This window comes from Oncorhynchus kisutch, linkage group LG14 (assembly GCF_002021735.2).
Source record: "Oncorhynchus kisutch isolate 150728-3 linkage group LG14, Okis_V2, whole genome shotgun sequence".
In the NCBI taxonomy this organism is placed as follows: domain Eukaryota; kingdom Metazoa; phylum Chordata; class Actinopteri; order Salmoniformes; family Salmonidae; genus Oncorhynchus; species Oncorhynchus kisutch.
This window is the reverse complement of record NC_034187.2, coordinates 52351247-52376412: the sequence shown is the minus strand read 5'-3', so window position 1 is coordinate 52376412 and position 25166 is coordinate 52351247. Positions and strand designations below refer to the sequence as shown.

The 25166-nt window shown below is 43.0% G+C and overlaps 1 protein-coding gene across 4 annotated transcripts in view; it reads left to right on the top strand.

The window, feature by feature from the left end:
- The window catches only part of LOC109903708 (sterile alpha motif domain-containing protein 12-like), a 134361-nt gene extending 119838 nt beyond the window's left edge, over positions 1-14523 (top strand). For 3 of the 4 annotated variants that reach the window (XM_031788555.1, XM_031788556.1, XM_031788554.1), the window contains one exon: positions 8920-14523. Coding sequence is in view for 2 of the 4 variants with exons in the window: in XM_031788556.1 (XP_031644416.1) it covers positions 8920-8942 (23 nt within the window). In the remaining 2 variants the exon portion in view is untranslated. The remainder of the gene's footprint in view (positions 1-8919) is intronic. The other variant, XR_004202835.1, reaches the window with a different exon arrangement.
- Positions 14524-25166: the final 10643 nt, after the last annotated feature.

Below are 25166 nucleotides of genomic sequence, written 5' to 3'. Positions count from 1 at the left end.
ATCATCATTAGTCATTTAGGTCAACATTGGATCATTCAGAGATCCTCACTGAACTTCTGGAGAGAGTTTGCTGCATTGAAAGTAAAGGGACTGAATAATTTTGCACGCCCAATTTTTCAGTTTTTGATTTGTTAAAAAAGTTTGAAATATCCAATAAATGTCGTTCCACTTCATGATTGTGTCCCACTTGTTGTTGATTCTTCACAAAAAATACAGTTTTATATCTTTATGTTTGAAGCCTGAAATGTGGCAAAGGTCGCAAAGTTCAAGGGGGCCGAATACTTTCGCAAGGCACTGTACACGCACACACAGAGAGGAGAGAGAGCGAGAGAGAACAAATACACACACACACACAGAGGAGAGAACAAATACACACACACACACAGAGAGAGAACAAATACACACACACACACAGAGGAGAGAGAGAGAACAAATACACACACACAGAGAGAGAACAAATACACACACACAGACAGAGAGAGAACAAATACACACACACAGAGGAGAGAGAGAGAACACATACACACACACAGAGGAGAGAGAGAGAACAAATACACACACACACACACAGAGGAGAGAGAGAGAACACATACACACACACACACACACACAGAGGAGAGAGAGAGAGAACACATACACACACACAGAGGAGAGAGAGAGAACACATACACACACACAGAGGAGAGAGAGAGAACACATACACACACACAGAGGAGAGAGAACACATACACACACACAGAGGAGAGAGAGAGAACACATACACACACACAGAGGAGAGAGAGAGAACACATACACACACACAGAGGAGAGAGAGAGAACACATACACACACACAGAGGAGAGAGAGAGAACACATACACACACACAGAGGAGAGAGAGAGAGAACACATACACACACACAGAGGAGAGAGAGAGAACACATACACACACACACAGAGGAGAGAGAGAGAGAACACATACACACACACACACAGAGGAGAGAGAGAGAACAAATACACACACACACACACAGAGGAGATAACAAATACACACACACAGAGGAGAGAACAAATACACACACACAGAGGAGAGAACAAATACACACACACAGAGGAGAGAACAAATACACACACACAGAGGAGAGAACAAATACACACACACACACACACAGAGAGAGAACAAATACACACACACAGAGGAGAGAGAGAACGAATACACACACACACACAGAGAGAGAGGAGAGAGAGAACAAATACAGTGCCTTGCGAAAGTATTCGGCCCCCTTGAACTTTGCGACCTTTTGCCACATTTCAGGCTTCAAACAAAGATATAAAACTGTATTTGTTTGTGAAGAATCAACAACAAGTGGGACACAATCATGAAGTGGAACGACATTTATTGGATATTTCAAACTTTTTTAACAAACCAAAAACTGAAAAATTGGTGTGCTAAATTATTCTGCCCCCTTAAGTTAATACTTTGTAGCGCCACCTTTTGCTGCGATTACAGCTGTAAGTCGCTTGGGGTATGTCTCTATCAGTTTTGCACATCGAGAGACTGACATTTTTTCCCATTCCTCCTTGCAAAACAGCTCGAGCTCAGTGAGGTTGGATGGAGAGCATTTGTGAACAGCAGTTTTCAGTTCTTTCCACAGATTCTCGATTGGATTCAGGTCTGGACTTTGACTTGGCCATTCTAACACCTGGATATGTTTATTTTTGAACCATTCCATTGTAGATTTTGCTTTATGTTTTGGATCATTGTCTTGTTGGAAGACAAATCTCCGTCCCAGTCTCAGGTCTTTTGCAGACTCCATCAGGTTTTCTTCCAGAATGGTCCTGTATTTGGCTCCATCCATCTTCCCATCAATTTTAACCATCTTCCCTGTCCCTGCTGAAGAAAAGCAGGCCCAAACCATGATGCTGCCACCACCATGTTTGACAGTGGGGATGGTGTGTTCAGGGTGATGAGCTGTGTTGCTTTTACGCCAAACATAACGTTTTGCATTGTTGCCAAAAAAGTTCAATTTTGGTTTCATCTGACCAGAGCACCTTCTTCCACATGTTTGGTGTGTCTCCCAGGTGGCTTGTGGCAAACTTTAAACGACACTTTTTCTGGATATCTTTAAGAAATGGCTTTCTTCTTGCCACTCTTCCATAAAGGCCAGATTTGTGCAATATACGACTGATTGTTGTCCTATGGACAGAGTCTCTCACCTCAGCTGTAGATCTCTGCAGTTCATCCAGAGTGATCATGGGCCTCTTGGCTGCATCTCTGATCAGTCTTCTCCTTGTATGAGCTGAAAGTTTAGAGGGACGGCCAGGTCTTGGTAGATTTGCAGTGGTCTGATACTCCTTCCATTTCAATAATATCGCTTGCACAGTGCACCTTGGGATGTTTAAAGCATGGGAAATCTTTTTGTATCCAAATCCGGCTTTAAACTTCTTCACAACAGTATCTCGGACCTGCCTGGTGTGTTCCTTGTTCTTCATGATGCTCTCTGCGCTTTTAATGGACCTCTGAGACTATCACAGTGCAGGTGCATTTATATGGAGACTTGATTACACACAGGTGGATTGTATTTATCATCATTAGTCATTTAGGTCAACATTGGATCATTCAGAGATCCTCACTGAACTTCTGGAGAGAGTTTGCTGCATTGAAAGTAAAGGGACTGAATAATTTTGCACGCCCAATTTTTCAGTTTTTGATTTGTTAAAAAAGTTTGAAATATCCAATAAATGTCGTTCCACTTCATGATTGTGTCCCACTTGTTGTTGATTCTTCACAAAAAAATACAGTTTTATATCTTTATGTTTGAAGCCTGAAATGTGGCAAAAGGTCGCAAAGTTCAAGGGGGCCGAATACTTTCGCAAGGCACTGTACACGCACACACAGAGAGGAGAGAGAGCGAGAGAGAACAAATACACAGAGGAGAGAGAGAGAACAAATACACACACAGAGGAGAGGGAGAGAACAAATACACACACACACACACACAGAGGAGAGAGAGAGAGAGAGAGAACAAATACACACACACAGAGGAGAGAGAGAACAAATACACACACACACACACACACACACACACACACACACACACACAGAGAGAGACAACGAATACACACACACACAGAGGAGAGAGAGAGAGAGCAAATATACACACACACACAGAGGAGAGAGAGAGAACAAATACACACACACACACACACAGAGGAGAGCGAGAGAACAAATACACACACACACACACACAGGAGAGAGAGAGAGAGAACAAATACACACACACAGGAGAGGGAGAGAACAAATACACACACACACACACAGAGGAGAGAGAACAAATACACACACACACAGAGGAGAGAGAGAACAAATACACACACACACAGAGGAGAGAGAGAACAAATACACACACACACACACACACACACACAGAGGAGAGAGAGAACAAATACACACACACACACAGAGGAGAGAGAGAGGGAACGAATACACACACACACACACACAGACAGAGAAGAGAGAGAGAACAAATACACACACAGGAGAGGGAGAGAACAAATACACACACACACACAGAGGAGAGAGAACAAATACACACACACACAGAGGAGAGAGAGAGAACAAATACACACACACACACAGAGGAGAGAGAGAACAAATACACACACACACACAGAGGAGAGAGAGAGGGAACGAATACACACACACACACACACACACAGAGAAGAGAGAGAGAACAAATACACACACACACACACAGAGAGGAGAGAGAGAACAAATACACAGAGGAGAGAGAGAACAAATACACAGAGGAGAGGGAGAGAACAAATACACACACACACGGAGAGAGAGAGCGAGAGAACAAATACACACCCACACACAGAGGAGAGAGAGAACAAATACACACACACAGAGAGGAGAGGGAGAGAACAAATACACACACAGAGGAGAGAGAGAACAAATACACAGAGGAGAGAGAGAGAACAAATACACAGAGAGGGAGAGAACAAATACACACACACAGAGGAGAGAGAGAGAACAAATACACACACACACACACACACACACACACAGAGGAGAGAGAGAGAGAACAAATACACACACACACACACACACACACACAGAGGAGAGAGAGAGAACAAATACACACACACAGAGGAGAGAGAGAGAATGAATACACACACACAGAGCGAGAGAGAGAACAAATACACAGAGGAGAGAGAACGAATACACACACACAGAGAGAACAAATACACACACACAGAGAGAACAAATACACACACAGAGAGAACGAATACACAGAGAGCGAGAGAGAGAACAAATACACAGAGGAGAGAGAACGAATACACACACACAGAGAAAACAAATACACACACACAGAGAGAACAAATACACACACACAGAGAACAAATACACACACAGAGAGAACGAATACACAGAGAGCGAGAGAGAGAACAAATACACACACGGAGAGAGAGAACAAATACACACACAGAGAGAACAAGTACACAGAGGAGAGAGAGAACAAATACAGAGGAGAGAGAGAACAAATACACACACACACAGAGAGAGAGAAAACAAATACGCACACAGAGAGGAGAGAGAGAACAAATACACACACACAGAGAGAGAACAAATACACAGAGAGAGCGAGAGAGAGAACAAATACACACAGAGAGGAGAGAGAGAACAAATACACACACACAGAGGAGAGAGAGAGAACAAATGCGCACACAGAGAGGAGAGCGAGAGAACAAATACACACAGAGGAGAGAGAACAAATACACACAGAGAGAGAGAGAGAACAAATACACACACAGAGAGAGAATGAATACACAAACAGAGAGGAGAGAGAGAGCGAACAAATACACACAGAGGAGAGAGAGAGAACAAATACACAGAGAGAGAGAGAACAAATACACACACAGAGAGAACAAATATACACACACAGAGAACAAATACGCACACACAGAGAGAACGAATACACACAGAGAGAGTAGAGAGAGAGAGAACAAATACACACACAGAGAGAGTGATCAGTGGCAAGGGACCTGCCACAGGCTGAAGAGATGGAGGAAAAAAAGACAGAAAAGAGTAAGTGAGAGAAGACAGTTTTTACTGTGTAAATTACAGTGCAGTAGTGTTGTTCTTTACAAATCAACATTCAGCCTTTGTTTGGGAGGTAAAACGGCATGAGTGGGCCTTGTAATTGGTTTGTTTAATAACTGGCATTGCTCTTTTTTTCTGACACACACACACACACATTTACTCGCACATTCACAAAGAAACCTACTTCACACTCATTCAAATGCACAAACACATTCACTCTCGCACATATTCACACAAACTAGGCAACACACCAAGCATGGTTGTATTCATACCCTGTCATGTTTAATTTGGGTTTAGTAGGTTGTAGTAATCAGAGAAAAGAATAGAACTCCAAAGTAATTCTGAGAGCTTTTATGAGACACGGTAGACAGATTATGCGTTTTACTTGTTTTTATTCAGTATTTAATATTCTAGCTCCTTAACTACAGTGAGCTCCATTGGGGCAGTTACACATTTGTCATTTTTGCTCTGTACTCCAGGACTTTGGATTTGAAATGATACAATGTCTGAGGTTAAAGTGCACACTGTCAGCTTTATTTATTTTCATATCGGGTGAACTATTTAGAAATTACAAGACTTTTTGTATATACAGTGCTTTTGACAAGTATTCAGACCCCTTGATTTTTTCCACATTTTGTTACGTTACAGCCTTATTCTAAAATGTATTAAATCAATGTTTTTCTTATTCAATCTACACACAATACTCCATAATGAGGTTTTTAGACATTTTCGCAAATATATATATATATATATATATATATATTTTTTTAGAAGGAACCTTATTTACATACAGTTGAAGTTGGAAGTTTACATACACCTTAGCCAAATACATTTAAACTCTATTTTTCACAATTCCTGACGTTTAATCCTAGTAATAATTCCCTGTTTTAGGTCAGTTAGATCACCAATTTATTTTAAGAATGTGAAATGTCAGAATAATAGTAGAGAGAAGGATTTATTTCAGCTTTTATTTCTTTCATCGCATTCCCAGTGGGTCAGAAGATTACATACTCAATTAGTATTTGGTAGCATTGCCTTTAAATTGTTTAACTTGGGTCAAATGTTTTGGGTAGCCTTCCACAAGCTTCCCACAATAATTTGGGTGAATTTTGGCCCATTCCTCCTGACAGAGCAGGTGTAACTGAGTCAGGTTTGTAGGCCTCCTTACTCGCACACGCTTTTTCAATTCTGCCCACAAATGTTCTATAGGTTTGAGGTCAGGGCTTTGTGATGGCCACTCCAATACCTTGACTTTGTTGTCCTTAACTTCACTAGCATTCGGAATTTTGGATGAAAAGCGTGCCCAAATTAAACTGCCTGCTACTCAGGTCCAGAAGCTAGGATATGCATATAATTAGTAGATTTAGATAGAAAATACTCAAAAGTTTCAAAAACTTTAAAACTAATGTCGGTGAGTATAACAGAAATGTTATGACAGTCGAAAACTTGAGGAAAATCCAACCAGGAAGTAGTATTATTTCAAAACCCTGTTTTTCCATTGAAAGCCGATCCACCATACAAAGACCTAGAACCCAGTTCACGGTCTTTGTGGCTTCCTCGACATGTGGCCAGTCTTTAGGCATTGTTTCAGGCTTTTACTCTGAAAAATGAGGGAGATACAGCACTTTCAATGAGAGGCAGGTGGAAATTTCCAGACATGAGCCCAGCGCCTGATCGGGAGCGCGCCTTTCTTGTTTACCTTTTCTATTGACATAGCTTTTGTCCGGTTGAAATATTATTTATTATTTATGAGAAAAACTACCTGATTGTTTTTAAACATCGTTTGACATGTTTCTACTAACTTTTATTGTACGTTTTTGACTTTTCGTCTTGATGTTGAGAGCGCGCATTGTGCCTTTTGGATTTTAATACATTTTTGGACATAAAAGGGGACATTATCGAACAAAACTTACATTTATTGTCTAACATGGAGACCTGGGAGTGCCACCAGATGAAGATCAACAAAGGTAAGTGAATCATTTTAACGCTATTCTGACTTTTGTGACACGTCTCCTTGGTTGGAAAATGGCTGTATGGTTTTGTAGCTAGGCGCTGACCTAACATAATCAAGTAGTGTGCTTTCACCGTAAGCCTTTTTGAAATCTGACACAGCGGTTGCATGAAGGAGAAGTTTATCAAGGACAACAAAGTCAAGGTATTGGAGAGGCCATCTCAAAGCCCTGACCTCAGTCCTATAGAAAATTTGTGGGCAGAATTGAAAAAGCCTGTGCAAGCAAGGAGGCCAACAAACCCGACTCGGTTACACCAGCTCTGTCAGGAGGAAGGGGACAATATTCACCCAACTTATTGTGGGAAGCTTGTGGAAGGCTACCTGAAACATTTGACCCAAGTTAAACAATTTAAAGGCAATGCTACCAAATACTAATTGAGTGTATGTAAACTTCTGACCCACTGGGAATGTTATGAAAGAAATAAAAGCTGAAATAAATCCTTCTCTCTAATATTATTCTGACATTTCACATTCTTAAAATAAAGTGGTGATCCTTACTGACCTAAGACAAGGAATTTTTACTCAGATTAAATGTCAGGAATTGTGAAAAATTGTGTTTAAATGTATTTGGCTGATGTGTATGTAAACTTCAGACTGTATCTACCTCAAATGTCTTATTATTATCTATCCTGATGTCTAATCACTTTACCCTGCCTTCATGTACATATTTCCCTCAAATACCTCGTACCTCTGCACATTGATCTGGTACTGGTACTCCCTGTATACAGCTTCATTCTTGTGTATTTTATTTATCGTGTTACAATTTAGATATTTTTTTACTTTGCATCGTTGGGAAGGGCTCGTAAGCAAGCATTTCACGGTAGTCTACACCAATTGTATTTGGTGCATGTGACACAACTTTTTAAATTTATAGTAGTGTCTGACTTGCTCAAGTGGAACAAATTCAAATTGTGCCCTTATTTCAATGGTGATTTGAATGCACAAGTTAGGAATAACAAGTTAGGAATATTTTTGGGCGAATTTAGAAGTAATCATCGACTTTTTCAAAAGTATCTGTTGTCTGATAACAAAATTCTTGTTGATAACATGTAATTAATGTCACATGTAATCTGTTACTCCCCAACCTTGCATATAAAGACCTTGTGGTATTTATTTAGAGCTCTGTAGTATGTTCTAAAACGTTGAGTATGTCGTTTGATACACAGCCACAAAGCCTATATGTGGTAAATATAGCATAAGCATAAGCATAAAAATGGGTGTTTAATAACAGTGTGCCAGTCTTTCAGAGACTGATTCAGACTCATCAGAGAGACTTGGCATGTGTCACCCGTACCATGTCACACGTCGTAGCCAAGCTTTAAATGTCACTTATCTTCTCTCCCCTGATCCGCCTGGTGTGTGTGTGTGTGTGTGTGTGTGTGTGCTTTTTCTCTCTTTCTCTCACTCACTCACACACACACAGCTCTCCACCTCCCTTTGTGTGCCTGGGAGTGCAGTGCTGCTCCACTGTGTTGATTCTCTGCTGCTACTGCCATTTTATAATTATGTCTCCCCTCCTTTTCTTCTCTCTTTTATCCTTTCTCTCTTTATCTCTTTCTTTCTCCTCTATTTTGTTAATTCCCCCTGATCCATATTTCTACCTCCCCTTGCCTGACACTTGTAATCACAATAATTTTATTTTTATTTTTGATCCCTACTTCATTTCCTCCTTAATTTCTCTGTATATTTTTGTTCCCATTTTTGCTTCCTTTTTGTCTGTTTATCCATTTCTCACTTCCGCCCTCTTTTAATCATCTCTTCTCTCTCGTTCGCTCTCTTCCTCTTCCTCTCGGTCTCTTTCTCTCTCTCTCTCCTTCTCTGCAGCCTCTCTGGAGGGATCTCCGTAGCCCAGGCGTTCTTGGAAACCAGCTGCCAACAGGACCCGGTCTCCCTCCGAACCTGGGCTTCCTACATCTGACCCTTGACCTCCTCCCACCACCAATCAAAGCCGTCCTAACCCCAATCCTAAACCTTGATTTTTAACCCCATGCTTAATTTCAAACCTTCAAACAAGTCAAGTCATTGGCCTGTCCAGTGACTTATCACAGACAGACAATCATTTTCTTGCCTTTAACCAAGAGTTTCCACTACATTTGTCCCTATCCCATCCCATCCCAACTCTCTTACCCCTTCTGAATTACCACCAGGGCTCTATTCTGAGAACAAGCATCAAAAATGTATCCATCCTCAACTGACGATCCCACTACAAGGACTGTGGAGAACAATGAGAAAACAAACACGTCAAAGATGGCGTCCACTTCCAACAACCTTCTCACTGTATAGTAAATCCTCCAGTGTAGAACAGACCTTAAGTGTGAATAGTACCCCCACGATACACCACCGAGCAGGTGTGTATAACATTCTAGTGACTTCTAATGGTGACTTTAGAGACATTGGGTACACCAGCCTTCCTCTCTCTCTGTCCTCACTGACTATATCACCAGAGCAGTGAGAGGGCGCTACATTTTGCATTCCCTTCCCCTCTCTGTTCCTCTTTCTCTGACTGTTGTCTGCATTGATTCTGTGCCCTGTCAGAGTTTGGGCTTGCCTGGTGAAATGACATCTGTTGTCCCGTCTATCTTTTCCTCGCACCTTTCCCCTCCTTCACTCTGTGGGTCGCTTTCTCAGCGCGGTCAGCAAGCCTTCACTGTGAATACGTCCAGGTGTGGCATGAAGCGGGAGAACCTGGAAAACCAAAAGGTACTAAATGTGATGGTGAAAAGACCTGGCAAACCAAAAGGTACTAAATGTGATGGTGAAAAGACCTGGCAAACCAAAAGGTACTAAATGTGATGGTGAAAAGACCTGGCAAACCAAAAGGTACTAAATGTGATGGTGAAAAGACCTGGCAAACCAAAAGGTACTAAATGTGATGGTGAAAAGACCTGGAAAACCAGAAGGTACTAAATGTGATGGTGAAAAGACCTGGCAAACCAGAAGGTACTAAATGTGATGGTGAAAAGACCTGGCAAACCAAAGGGTACTAAATGTGATAGTGAAAAGTCCTGGCAACATAAATGGAACACGGTATGGTATTGCGAGGACCTGGCTAAAGTGCTTTTGAGCCAGGGAAAATGAAATGACGGATAACCTACACGGGACAATTGGTTGGTTGAGGATATGGTTGAGGGAGAGAACGAGGCAAGTGCTTCTCTACTGATGATGAAGGAAAAGATTCTCTCACATATCTCACTGCTTGAGACTATTTTTAGATATGAGGTATATTGAAAATAGTGTAGAAAGGAAAATGTACCGTGGGCAAAAAATATATAATCATCCAAATGTCTGTCAAGTCTCAGAGAGAGACGTGGTATGTAATCTCTCGGGTACTGTTTTTATGAGAAACTAACTCTTTGCTGTGACTGTTCATGTGAAATGGCCATTCACTGGTGATATAAAGGCATTTTACCGGTCATGCCAACAAACCTGTTGCTTGGGCCATCGTGACCTATATGTGTGTTTTCACACCTTGTAGCCAGTAATGAACTTTAACTAAAGCCAGTATGCTGGAGTGATTCCTATTACCCATGTATCACTACCAGTGTAGCATGACCTATTGTTACCATCACAACAACCTCCTCCCTGTGAATAGGAATAAATGGGGATCGAAAAAATTGAAATGGCCACCAAGAAACCAAAGGGGGAGAATTCTAGCCCTGGAGAGCCTTTGATTTAGCGGAATTTAATTGCAACATTGGGTCTTGTGTGTTACGAGCGTCCATTGTTTGGTTTGGAGCTTGCCTTATGCTCTCTAGTGGTTGGTTGGCCCAGTAGTAGCAGATTAGTATTGATTAAACCTTCAGGACTGCGTTGCCCTCCAGGCCTGGAATAGCCCAATCCCTGACATTGGAGAGGTAAGGAATGCTGATACTTGGTCACATGGGATGAAGTTGTCCATATCAAAATACAAGTGGCTATTTCATGCTTCGGTGGAGCTCTGGTGTCAGTGTCTCTCTTGGACTGTGTGGGCTGCCTGCCCTGCCTGGCTGCTTCCAGTCTAGAAGGCTGGCGCTCTGATTTCACATCATCTGGATGTCAATAGCCAAACTGGGAGGAGCGGTCTACAGAGTTTTAACACAAGGCAGTGTTTTGTTGAGGACAGTATTGTATTCAGTGTTTGGGTAATGGGAAAACCCCTCCTGCAACTGTAACATGTCAGGATGGAGCAGACCCACCATAACTTGGCTGGTGGGAAGTATGATTACTTTGTGTGCCGTAGCCAACCATGTGACTTTCAAGGCATTTCGAACCTGGGTCGTGTTCATTAGGGAATACCATAACAAAACATTTTGCAACAGAAAACAAAAACGATGGTTTCTTATTGGACAAGTCCAGGTAGTCCCTCCCTGTTTGTCTGTTTTCTCCTGTTTGGTTCCTAATGAACACGACCCTGCCAGCTCTGCCAAGGTGCCCGAGGACTTGCCTGAACTGGCTCTTTCCACAATCTCCTGATTTATTTTTTTAGGCATTTGGAATTTTTTCGTTGGCACTTTACTAAGTACACTGGTACACAAAATAAACCTTATACTGAGCCTCACTTTCTTATTGCACAAGAAAAACATGCATGCAAATAGAAGCAGACATACAAGGAATTGTGTCACTACACATAGTCAGACATTACATTCACAGGTGTATATGCATCCATCACGTTCTCATTATTCATGAGTCATTCAGTATCGTGGTAGCATCCACATTAGTGTAGAAGTGTTTAGAAACATTCTATTCTTATTTACATTTTTATTCAACTAGGCAAGTCAGTTAAGAACAATGACGGCCTACCGGGCCAAACCCGGGCGCCGCTGGGCCAATTGTGCGCCGCCCTTTGGGACTCCCAATCACGGCCGGTCGTGATACAGCCTGGATTCGAACCAGGGTGTCTGACGCCTCAAGCACTGAGATGCAGTGCCTTAGACCGCTGCGCCACTCAGGAGCCAAGAAAAGTGACTCAAATAATGACGTTATACATTATTTACCATTTATTTATATCGGGCTGAAAATGATCTGAAACGCAACTACAACAAACAGTAAATGCATCCAACAAGTTTCTAGTCACAAGCTTGACGTAGTCATTGCATGCTAGAAAATATGGGACCAAATACTAAACTTTAATACACATTTAAATTAATTTGTCCCAATACCTTATGGGACCCCCATTTTAGGGGACCAATGATTTCCAGCCCTGTAATTTCTAAACAGTTCACCTGATATGGATGAAAATACCCTCAAATTAAAGCTGACAGTCTGCACTTGAATCATTTAAATCCAAAGTGCTGGAATACGGAGCCAAGAAAACAACAAAATTGTCACTGTCCCAATACTTTTGGTGCTCACTGTATTTGGAAAGTTCTAGGCAATGGGGACTGTCTAATTTGAATTTATTTTTAGTGTTGTTTTTTACAATTTTGCAGATATATGAAGTTGGGTTACTTCTAAGTAACTTTGGGTTGCTTAGATTTAGATTTTGTTTAGGTGTGGATTGAGACCTATACGTTCATATCAGTTGTGTTACTCCCTTGTATTCACCTTTCCTTATTTCTATTGTGGATCGTTTCTGTGAACCAATGGAAAGGCTACAAAACAATGAGCAAACCAGATTTTGTATTGAATACATGGACTTGGATTGTGATGATACCGATGAATGAATCCTGCACACAATGTTCTTTATTTTATATTTTTATCAGGAATAATGTTTGACTTGACGTGTATGAAATTGTTTGATCAAATATGCATAAAAGGAGAGTAGTTCTGCACCTTTCGTATAGTTTTTCTTCCAATATTGATCATGATTTAGTATCTGCAAAGAAAATGTATTGATCTAATGGGATTTTTAAGACTGTTTTGTCTGCTTGGAATCAAGATAAATATGGTTGCAGGCAGTGGTGTTATTTTCATGAATCTATTTGCAATTTTGACGGTAGACTATAATATAGTTTTTTTTTTTTTTATGTATTTGTTTTGAGAAGGCAACTACATTTTGAAAACGCATTTACTGTTTTGCAAAAGGCCACATAGTTCTGCCTTGTGGAACTCTGTTTTGAAAATTGACAACATTGTGCAAAAAAATCGCTTGTACGCGATTGAGAAAAACTGTAATGTATGATTTTTCTGCCATTTTTACAGAATGTTTTTAATTACTTGCTGGTGTTTTCCGTATCAGACAGGCATGCAGACCAAGTCTTCAGCCCCCATACGCGCCCCCCCCCTCCATCTACATATAGGGTGCATAATCTTAGATATCAATGAAATGTTACTTCACACCCAATGTCATAACACTTCATATGTCATAACAGCTGACATTACATGTCATAACCTGTCTATAAAATGGTCATGACACTTTATATTTAGACCTGGGGAGACGTATAATGCATTATCTTATGGCTGTTGTGACCCCTACATAAGTCACAGGAGGCTGGTGAGGGGAGGATGGCTCATAATAACGTCTGGAACAGAGTGAATGGCATCAAACACACAGAAACCATTTGATACCATTCCACCAGTCCCGCTCCAGCTATTACCACGAGCCTGTCCTCCCCAATTAAGGCTCCACCAACCTCCTGTGATAAGAGTGTCAAAACCTACCACAGTAGTTATTTTATGGCAGGTTATGACACCTACTTAAGTGTCAAAACGCACAAAACCTACCGAACAATGCAAAACATTCCATTACGCCATAACCTACTTGTCAACAGTATGTTAGCGTTTTTATTGATCATTGTAATTGCGTACACATTGACGTCAGACATGCACCTACCCCACGCTCTGTTGCTGATGACTGGGATGAATGCAGGAGCAGGACTGATATAAGGGCAGGTACGTGATAGGCCTATCTGGCTTATATGATTATGATGGTCATAATACATCTTGGCAATGTCATAAAGTGTTTTTTCTACAAGTTATCTCAAATATGAGGGGGAAAAAAAAAAGACTAAATAATTCATAACAACAACAATGGGTTTGAAAAACGAACTTTGAACCGAAAGGAAGCTTCTTGGCAGGGAAAAAACTCATTTGAATAAATGTGGGTTTTGACACTTATGTAGGTGTTAAAATAACGCAGCCATAAAATAACGCAATATATGTCACGACAGGTGTAAATACAGTATATTAGTCAGGAGTGTTATGAACATATTTCAGGTTATACACGTTATGTTAGTTGTTATGACATGGTTATGTGTAAAGTGTTACCAAATAATAATATAACAAATAAACCAATTAACAGTGGGGTTTGTAGTCTTATTATTCTTTGTAAAAAAAAATAATCAAATAACTATATTGAGTGATGTTCTACTGTGGTGTACATTACTGAGCGTACCCCGCTGCATATTTCTACATATTTATACACCAAATGTTCTTTACACACCTTTTATTGTGTTGTGTAACCTAACTGACTGCTGAATAAAGCGTGAAGACACAGATCCTGAAGATGGATGATGTATCAGTGGTACTGTGTGATACTAAACTATACAATGTAAACCATCTCTCCTGGTTAACACGCTCCGGCCTCCCCACTACCACTGAGTCCACTTGGAGTGTAAATCACAGTAGGAAATGACAGAGCAGCTCTGCTACACACGCGCGCGCACACACATGCCGAGAGAGAGAAAGCAGCTCGACACACACACACGAATGCCGCTTCATACACACACACACACAGGGCGGTAGTGGAAGCTGCGCCGTGGAGCATGACACCGGTGTCGATGCTGAAACTCACTTACCCTGGGACATGCGGTGGAAAGGAAAGGGGGAGGAGTGAGAGATGAGAGAGAGAGGTGACAGTAAATCACCAGGGCGCACAAGATATGCAGAAGACGCTCTCAGCACTTTAGGCTGTTTGGATGAAACCTGCCCTATTTTGTCTTTCTCACATTCTCTCTCTCTTCCGGTCTCTCCTTCTAGCTCTCTCTCTTCAGAAATCCAATTCTAGCCCTCACTTCTGCTGTCCCTCGACACGTCTGAGTCGGTGTCCATCTTTCTCTCTGCCCCACCTTTTATCTTTCGGTCCCCCTCTTCTTCTCGATTCTTCCCTTTGACTCTCTTGATCCCTGTTCTCTCGTTACTGTGTCTTCTTTTCCCCCTCCAAGCTCTTTCTTTCGTCTGTTCTCTCTCTCTCTCTCCCTCTCCTCACTCTGTCTCTTTACATCCCCACTCTCTGTCGGGTATGTTGAACACATAAGACTGTGCCATGAATTAAACATGTTGGACACTATGCCACTCAGCCCCTTTTGGTGTGTCAAGCTGAACATTTTAACACGGGGGTGCTCTGGCCACAGTGGAGAGGGAGAGAAAGTGTGCAGCATGTACGTTTGAGGAGTGTGTGCATCTGTGTCCGTGTGTGTGTGTGTGTGTGTGTGTGTGTGTTGGAGGAAGTCCTTAGTGTTCTGCCCCTCTTTTCTCTCTGACACACTGTATCTGATTCAGCGGAGAGGGCAACATCTGTTTCTGTTTTATTGTTGGAGAGAACCGAGGGTTAAGCACAAGGAGTACACTACTTTATTAACATATGGTTTCACCCTTTGACTAAGTAGCACGGGGTGGAATGTGCTCTCTCGCTCTCTGTCATCTCTTGTCTCGCTGAACTTCACAGTACATAATGTTTGTTCTTGGCCAATGTTCTTTTCATGGCGAGTCGCAAGTACGCCTTTTTTTCTTTCTCTTTCTTATTGTACGTGTTCAATTCTCCCCTCCGTTATTTTTTGGTTTGTTGTTGTATTGAAATGTGGGGACTCTCATGTTCCTGCTCTCTTTCCCCTCCCTCCCTCTTTCTCTCGCTATTGCACTATCCTCTTCCTCGGTCTGTCCACTATGAGGCTTTGGATGTAAGTGAGTTGAACACTATCTATCCTGTCCATGGCTGCTGGTCTGTCTCAGTCCCATCATCACTTCAGGTGGTGTGACCGATTCCCCACTTCAGCAGCCAAGGGTTAAGCCTCTTCCCCTTATCAGTTATTACAGCAGGATGGAGATCAAATTTGCACCCATCCACTCGTGCACACACACACACACACTTCACCTGGTTGAGCTCACTCTAAGCTACTTCTCATGTGTTGATCTCCTCCGCTCCTCTGCAGGGTCTATGTTGTCACTCCAGAGGAACCACAACAGTGCTCGTGAATCATTACTGTCGGGCTCCTCTCTCCCCGGTCTCACTCTCCCCTTACCACTCTGGCTCACTCCCTGTGCCTGTGGAATTATCAGTAACTGTTCTGATAGGAAGCCCTAGACTGACTTGATGGATTCCGCACTGATGGATTCCGACAGTGTGGCCCTTGTTCGTCGTCCGGCTTCCAGTTGCAGCGGGCGTTCTGAAAGCCGAACGGTCGACGGGTGTAGCGGTGAAGCCCGGCGACATTTCCCTTTCCCAGCACCTCTCGCAGCGGCTTCCTGCCGCTCGACATCAAGGGGAGAGTCGGGGTAATTACAGTCAGTCGCGTTTACGTGTCAGGGAGAGTCAATTATGTCAGTGACTGGGGGGGGAGAGTAGCATGATAAAGGCTGTGTTTGTGTTCATGTGATCCCGAGAGCAGGTGTGTGTGAATGTTTGTACCCCGCGCCACTGTGTTAATGTGCTGGAGCTCCACAGGTTGCCAGAAACAATAAGGCCCCCTACCAACAACACCCCCCACCTTCAATAGCTAGTGGAACAGGCCAGAGCCAGCACAGTAGGGAACTGGAACCTGGGGCCCTCCAGCCGGCAGGCGCCACTGAGGACGAAGGGGTGCTGTGAGCGTGCTCATTAAAAAGTCTAGCGCTCTGCCCTAATGATATCCGCTGGCGCTTTCTCCCCCCTCCCCCCTCCCTCAGTGAAGAAACCTGGGCCCGTCTGGTCTCGAAGTCTCTGTCACTGCCTCCTAATGAGGAGCCGTGCTCGGGACGACCGCTCTGGCTCTTTGTGGTACAAGATGGCCTCTCTCTTTCCCTCACACTTCCCACTGCTGGGTTGAGTTCAGGAATCTAGGGGACTGGTTATTATTAATAATTTACACCACAATGATGGGGAAGTTGGGAGATGAGATGATGTAACGTGTAGCCTTTGGTGGGAAATCCTCAATCCTCTCTCATTCAATTTCCATGGGAAAGTACAGGATCCAGATAGGCCAAAACATTGAGCTTTGATGTCACCTTTCATCCACTATGTAGGAGTCAATATTAATTTAAACTGTGTTTGAGTCCCATTTTCCACCTGGATGAGTGTTGTTTGATATCTGTGTATTTTCACATGAATCATTTAGCTTTGGTATCCTTTTCCAGTGATAAAATTCCACGAAACTCATGTTAATTATTTGTCCTTCCAGGTTCTAGGCCAATCGAGGTCACCAACAAAACTTCCCCTTGGGCGCTAAGCTGCCATAATTGTATTGTTGCGCAACATTTTGAGGTTTTGGTGAGTTTGTACAATTGGGCAAGCTTGCTTTTCCATTAACCGTTGTGCAACCTTTCCTGTGTGCCAATGATAAAAACACTGTGCAGTCAGGTTTTTCCAGTCATATTAGTGGTATGATGATGTCATAATACAGGAAATGGTGTGAATCCCTCGCTTTCTCTTATGCTGTAGTTCACCTAAAAGGGTTTGGAGAGTGTAGGTGTGTCCTACTACAGGGATCAAGTTAGTTACTAACACTTGTTTCTCTGTGTGTGTGTGTGTGTGTGTGTGTGTGTGTGTGTGTGTGTGTGTGTGTGTGTGTGTGTGTGTGTGTGTGTGTGTGTGTGTGTGTGTGTGTGTGTGTGTGTGTGTGTGTGTGTGTGTGTGTGTGTGTGTGTGTGTGTGTGTGTGTGTGTAAATGGCACCACTTTCTCACAGCCTCTGAACAATGGGGAGGGCACAGTATGCTCTCTCTACAACTCCGAGGACGTGCTATATTGCAATGACGTGTCAATGATCTGTCGTTGCCCTCTTGGGATGGGTAGTTTGTGACTATTGTATATATCTCTATCAAATCAGCCATTTCTCCTAGTTCTTAAATTGTCTCCGGGATTTAAATTGTCACAAATTAAGGATTACATCACCTCCCCCAGTGTGACCTTTCCCCGGTTTAAGACATTACATTGAATAAGAGGATTGATTTATTGATCAAACTGGACCCGGGGGATAAGGATTATGTTTCGGCTGTGTGAAGTTGTTGACACTCCTGTCGCCAGTGACTGCTCCAACATGTGACGGCTTGGGCACGTGCCCATCGACTGTGTGTCTGTGGGGAGGGAGGAGAGGGTGGGAGTTAGTTTGGGGGTTGGGGGCTCAGCCTGGCAGGCCAGCTGGCAGCAAGGGCAGCCTCCAGCTCGGCTGGGTGCTGTGGGCATCCAGCTTGGCACACCGCGCACTGCGACAGCTGGGACCAGGGTGCCAACCAGGACAGCGGCACAGCTATCTGCCATGCCTACTCAGAGAGTCAGTGGGGAAGAGAGGCAGGGAAAGTTGACGAGAGCCAATAGTATGGCGGCAGAAGTGAAGTTGGGGTCAACGAGAGCCAATAGGAGAGCAGGAAAGGAAGTGTTATTGATGGCCAATAGCAGAAGAGCAGAGGTACAGGTACAGTAGAAACTGTGGTTTCCCACTGTTTGAATGTTCAGCTCCAATGACTATGGCAGAAAGTGTTTAAAAAAAATAGAATTGACTAAGAAAGGATCTCCACACCATTTACTCTGTAGATCCCTATCTATTATTATGGCATACGATTCCTCCACACCCTCTCCTTATCAACTGAATGTTTTGCATACTATTCACTGAACTGTGCAGCATGAAAAATGCCACAAGTTAGGGGCAAATCCTAACTCCCGTTTAAATCGAATTACACTTACAGATGCAGATCTTTATTTGATCACTCTCTTGTTGCAGAGAATTTTCTTGCACAGCAGGACATTCCCACTTTTAGTGTATTCAACGTTTAAAAAGGCTTCTAAACTTTTTAATTTCCACTTTAAAATTGCCAACTCGATTTGTCCTAATGAAAAATGTATCAACATCTACAGAACATTTCAATTCATTATAATCCACATTTCCCGTTTCCTGTTGCTGCAGGATTATTTTCCTGTTGTAGCAAACTGGCTCAAATTAGGATCTTACATCTGTAGTCATTCATTGATGTCAATGGTAGACTAAGATAAAATTATACTTAAGTCAAAGTATGGATTTGCCCCATACTGCACTGAGATCAGTTTCTTTATTCTTTGTCTTTTATAGACCTGGTCCGGATATGAGCAAATCTATGCAGGAAAAGTGGGTATCTACACTGTCACTGAGATATGTATCTCATAAAGTGGGTTGAATATCCCACCCAGCTAGCCAAGCTCACTGAAATATGCATTCCCTCTGATGTGCTTTGACAGCTCCAACTGCCTCAATATTAAACCCCTTTTGAATATGGAGTGAAACGGCTAGGTCAGATAAACATGACAGTCAGCTCCCAATGTGTGCTTCCCTCGCTCTCTGAAGCTGCAACAATATTCAAGCATACATACTCACTGGTCAGTTTATTAGGTACAGTGCATTTGGAAAGTATTCAGACTCCTTGACTTTTTCACATTTTGTTACGTTACAGCCTTATTCTAAAATGTATTAAATACAAATCCTCAATCTACACACAATACCCCATAATGACAAAATGAAAACAGATTTTGACATTTGTGCACATTTTATTAAAAAGGATACCTTACCTTACAAGGATACTGTAAATATTCAGACGCGAAGTTGAGCTCAGGGAGAGAAGGGCTTTGGTCAGGGAGGTGACCAAGAACCTGATGGTTACTCTGACAGAGCTCCAGAGTTCCTCTGTGGAGATGAGTGAACCTTCCAGAAGGACCACCATCTCTGCAGCATTCCACCAATCAGGTCTTTATGGCCGAGTGATCTAGAAGAAAAAAGAAAAGCACACCTATTAAGACGAGGTGCTGGCTAGCGGAATAGAAACTTGAAAATAAAAGAGAGCCGCACACTCTAGGAGCTCAGATGCAAAAATGTAATACCAACGTTTCGACAGCCAAGCTGTCTTCATCAGGGTATAATCACAAACACTGCGGGATGACTCGTTTATATAGTGTCAAAAGACACAGGTGTCTGTAATCATGGCCAGGAGTGGCCTAATATAATTGGTTAATAATCGAATATTAAAATGTCATACAAAGAACAGCATACAAACAAATGGATAGCATACGATCATAGATTAATTTGACTATACAAGTTTACAAACAATTACAATGGCAAAGTCACAATAATCACAAGAATGGCTTCAGATCAAAGTCTACGTTGAGACCGAAGGGCGCAAGGGTCTTTAAATTAAAGATCCAGGCAGCCTCTCGTTTTAACAATAAATGACCAAGGTCACCCCCTCTCCTAGGGAGGGTGACACTTTCAATGCCAATATAACGCAGAGACGAAATCGAGTGGCCTGCCTCCAAGAAGTGGGCCGCAACTGGATAAGTAAAGTTTTTACACCTAATGGTGCTACGATGCTCTGAGATGTGGCCAGACGCAAGCCACTCCTCAGTAAAAGGCACATGACAGCCCGCTTGGAGTTTGCCAAAAGGCACCTAAAGGACTCAGACCATGAGAGACAAGATTCTCTGGTCTGATGAAACCAAAATGGAACTCTTTGGCCTGAATGCCTAGCATCACGTCTGGAGGAAACCTGGCACCATCCCTAAGGTGAAGCATGGTGGTGGCAGCATCATGCTGTGGGGATGTTTTTCAGCGGCAGGGACTGGGAGACTAGTCAGGATCGAGGGAAAGATGAACGGAGCAAAGTACAGAGAGATCCTTGATGAAAACCTGTGCTGGGGCGAGATCCTTGATGAAAACGAGTGCTGGGGCGAAGGTTCATCTTCCAACAGGACAACAACTCTAAGCACACGGCCAAGACAATGCAGGAGTGGCTTCGGGACAGGTCTCTGAATGTCCTTGAGTGGCCCAGCCAGAGCACCGACTTGAACCTGATTGAACATCTCATTGCCAGCAGCAAACCACCCTGCATCCCATTAATGGTTTGATGCTGCTGGAAGTGGTGTTGGAGGCCCAGTAGGAGGCACTCTTTCCTCTGGTCTAAAAAAAAATCCAGATGCCCCAGGGCAGGGATTGGGAACATTGTAGGGTGCCGTCTTTCAGATGGAACGTTAAACGGGTGACCTGACTCTCTGTGGTCACTAAAGATCCCATGGCAACCCCAGTGTCCTGGATAAATTCCCAATCTGGCCTTCATACCATCATGGCCACCTAATCATCCCCAGCTTCCAATTGGCTCATTCATCCCCCTTCCTATTCCCCAAGTTGTAAATGAGAATGTGTTCTTAGTCAACTTACCTGGTAAAGTACGAGTTAAATAAATAAAATAAAAATCTCTGGGCAGACCTGAAAGTAGCTGTGCAGCGACACGACCCATCCAACATGACAGAGCCTGAGAGGCTCTGCAGAGAAGAATTGGAAAAACTCCCCAAATACAGGTGTGCCAAGCTTGTAGCGTCATACCCAAGAAGACTTTGGGGCTGTAATTACTGCCAAAGGTGCTTCAACAAAGTACTGAGTAAAGGGTCTGAATAGTTATGTAAGTGTGATATTTCAGTTTTGAATTTGTAAGAAATTTGCAAAAAAATGTTTTGCTAAACACCTTGTTGATGAGAGAGGTTAAAGGAGAATGGCACGAATCGTGCAAGCTAACAAACAGACAAATAACGGCGCAGTACAACAGTTGTGTGCAGAACGGCATCTCGGAACGCACAACTTGTCGATCCTTGTCATTGATGGGGCTATTGCAGCATACGACCACACCGGGTTCCACTCCTATCAACTTAAAACAAGAAGCGGCTCCAATTGGCACGCGATCACCAACACTAGACAATTGAGGAGTGAAAGACTGACTGATGTTTTGAGATTTTGCTTCAATATATCCACATAATTTTCCCCCCTCATGATGCCATCTATTTTGTGAAGTGCACCAGACCCTCCTGCAGCAAAACACCCCCACAACATGATGCTGCCACCCCCGTGCTTCACGGTTGGGATGGTGTTCTTCGACTTGCAAGCCTCCCCCTTATTCCTCCAAACATAACGATGGTCATTATGGCCAAACAGTTCTATTTTTGTTTCATCAGACCAGAGGACATTTCTCCAAAAAGTATGATCTTTGTCCCCATGTGCAGTTGCAAACCGTAGTCTGGGTTTTTCTATGGCTGTTTTGGAGCAGTGGCTTCTTCCTTGCTGAGCAGCCTTTCAGGTTATGTCGATATAGGACTCGTTTAACTGTGGATATAGATACTTTTGTACCGGTTTCCTCCGGCATCTTCACAAGGTCCTTTGCTGTTGTTCTGGGATTGATTTGCACATTTCGCACCAAAGTACGTTCATCTCTAGGAGACAGAACGCGTCTTCTTCCTGAGCGGTATGACAGCTGCGTGGTCCCATGGTGAAATACATCCACAGGTACACCTCCAATTGACTCAAATAATGTCAATTAGCCTATGAGAAGCTTCTAAAGTCATGACATTTTCTGGATTTTTCCAAGCTGTTTAAAGGCACAGTCAATTTAGTGTACGTAAACTTCTGACCAACTGGAATTGTGATACAGTGAATTATAGGTGAAATAATCTGTCCGTAAACAATTGTTGGAAACATTTCTTGTGTCATGCACAAAGTAGATGTCCTAACCGACTTGCCAAAACTATTGTCGTTAACAAGAAATTTGTGGAGTGGTTGAAAAGCAAGTTTTAACAACTCCAACCTAAGTGAATATAAACTTCTGACTTCAACTGTACATGCACACATACACAAATACACACACACACACACACACCTCTGTCTGTGAATTCATTACATATCTCTCATAATAAGCCTTTAAAATCCGGCGGACCCGGGGCTTATGATCTGGCACACAGGAGGGGCCACACATCTTCCAACTGTGTGATGATGCATTGAGAAGGGAGCGGGAATCCAAGGAGTGGCGGAGAGGCGGGTGCATAAGGGGGGTGCGTCAGCCTCCTGTCATAATTGCCCACGCCTTCTCCTTTCCCCCCCTAACGACCTGGGATGGCAGCACTTTGTAAGGCCTGATTGTGATTAATTGCCTGCGTAACATTGCTGGAGCGGTCTAGTTCTTGCATGTGGGTCAGGTTGTACTTTGTGTTGACAACGAACCTTGACATACCCAAAATTAAAGCAAACATTTTGCTAAAACCTAAATAAATGATTTATACTGAACAAAAATATGAACGCAACCTGTAAAGTGTTGGTCCCATGTTTCATGAGCTGAAATTAAAGTGCCTAGAAATAGGCACAAAAAGCTTACTTCTCTCAAATTTTGTGCACATTTGTTTACATCCCTGTTAGTGAGCATTCCTCGTTTGCCAAGATAATGCATCCAACTGACAGGTTTGGCATATCAAGAAGCTGATTTAACAGCATAATCATTACACAGGTGCACCTTGTGCTGGGGACAATGAAAGGCACCACTAAAATGTGCAATTTTGTCACGCAACACAATGCTGCAGATGTCTGAAGTTTTGAGGGGGTGTGCAATTGGCATGCTGACTGCAGAAATATCCACCAGAGCTGTTCCCAGAGAACCTAATGTTAATTTCTCAACCATAAGCCGCCTCTAACTTTGTTTTAGAGAATTTGTCTGTACGTTCAACTGGCCTCAAAACCACATCCAGCTTCTTCACATGCAGTATCGTCTGGGACCAGCCACCCTGACAGCTGATGAAACTGTGGGTTTGAACAACCAAAGAATTTCTGAACAAACTGTCAGAAACCATCTCAGGGAAGCTCCTCTGCGTGCTCGTCGTCCTCACCAGGGTCTTGACCTGACTGCAGTTCGGAGATGTAACTGACTTCAGTGGGAAAATGCTCACCTTTGATGGCCACTGGGAAGCTGGAGAAGTGTGCACTTCACGGATGAATCCCAGGTTTCAACTGTATTGGGCAGATGTATGGCGTGTATGGCGTCATGTGGGCGAGTGGTTTGCTGATGTCAACTTTGTGAACAGAGTGCCCCATGGTGGCAGTGAGGTTATGGTGTGGGCAGGTATAAGCTACAGACAATGAACACAATTGCATTTGATCAATGTCAATTTTAATGCACAGCGATACCATGACGAGATCCTGAGACCCATTGTCGTGCCATTCATCCGCCGCCATCACCTCAGGTTTCAGCATGATAATGCACGGCCCCATGTCACAAGGATCTGTACACAATTCCTGGAAGCTGAAAATGTTCCAGTGCTTCCATGGCCTGCATACTCACCAGACATGTCACCCGTTAAGCATGTTTGGGATGCTCTGGATCGACATGTATGACAGCGTGTCCCAGTTCCCGCCAATATCCAGCAACTTCGCACAGCCATTGAAGAGGAGCGGGACAACATTTCACAGGCCACAATCAACAGCCTGATCAACTCTATGCGAAGGAAATGTCACGCTGCATGAGGCAAATGGTGGTATTCCCAGGCATGTTATATCCATAGATGTGGGCATAATTAATTTATTTCAATTGACTGTGGTTTCGTTAGCAGTGCTTTGAATATATTCAGTTTAATGCTAGTTTCCACTACTGTATGTGTAACAGTATCAACCCCAGGTGGTCTGTGCATTCAAGCCCACATTATCCCTCTGAGCTAAACCCAAGTCATTATGTCTTGGCGCCAACACAAGCCTTTCAGGTCTCAGTCATGGTTACTCATCACGCAAGTTTAGTTCACTGAACAACCTTTGCTACACATGGTAAACCCACATACCCCCATCCACTCCCTAAAAATAGTAGAATTTTATACATAGTCTACTAACAGATACAGCCCCAGACTGTCTTGCGACACACTAACCCTCATTTCTCACAGTTCACCTGGAGGCTCTATTTTACCTTATGCAGTTTTACAGTATGCTCTCTCTCTTGGCAGAGAAAGAATTTGTTCCACATTTTATACTCTTGAATCCTCTAGGTTTTTAGCTATTACAGTGAATGGAATGTCTGATAGTGATACTCTCCAAGCTGAGAGAGAGAGATTTCAGCTGCCTGAATTGGCACCTTTTAAATACGGTAGACAGCCATGAAATAATCTTAAAGACAGATGAGAGGGAGAGAGAAACCGAGCAAGGC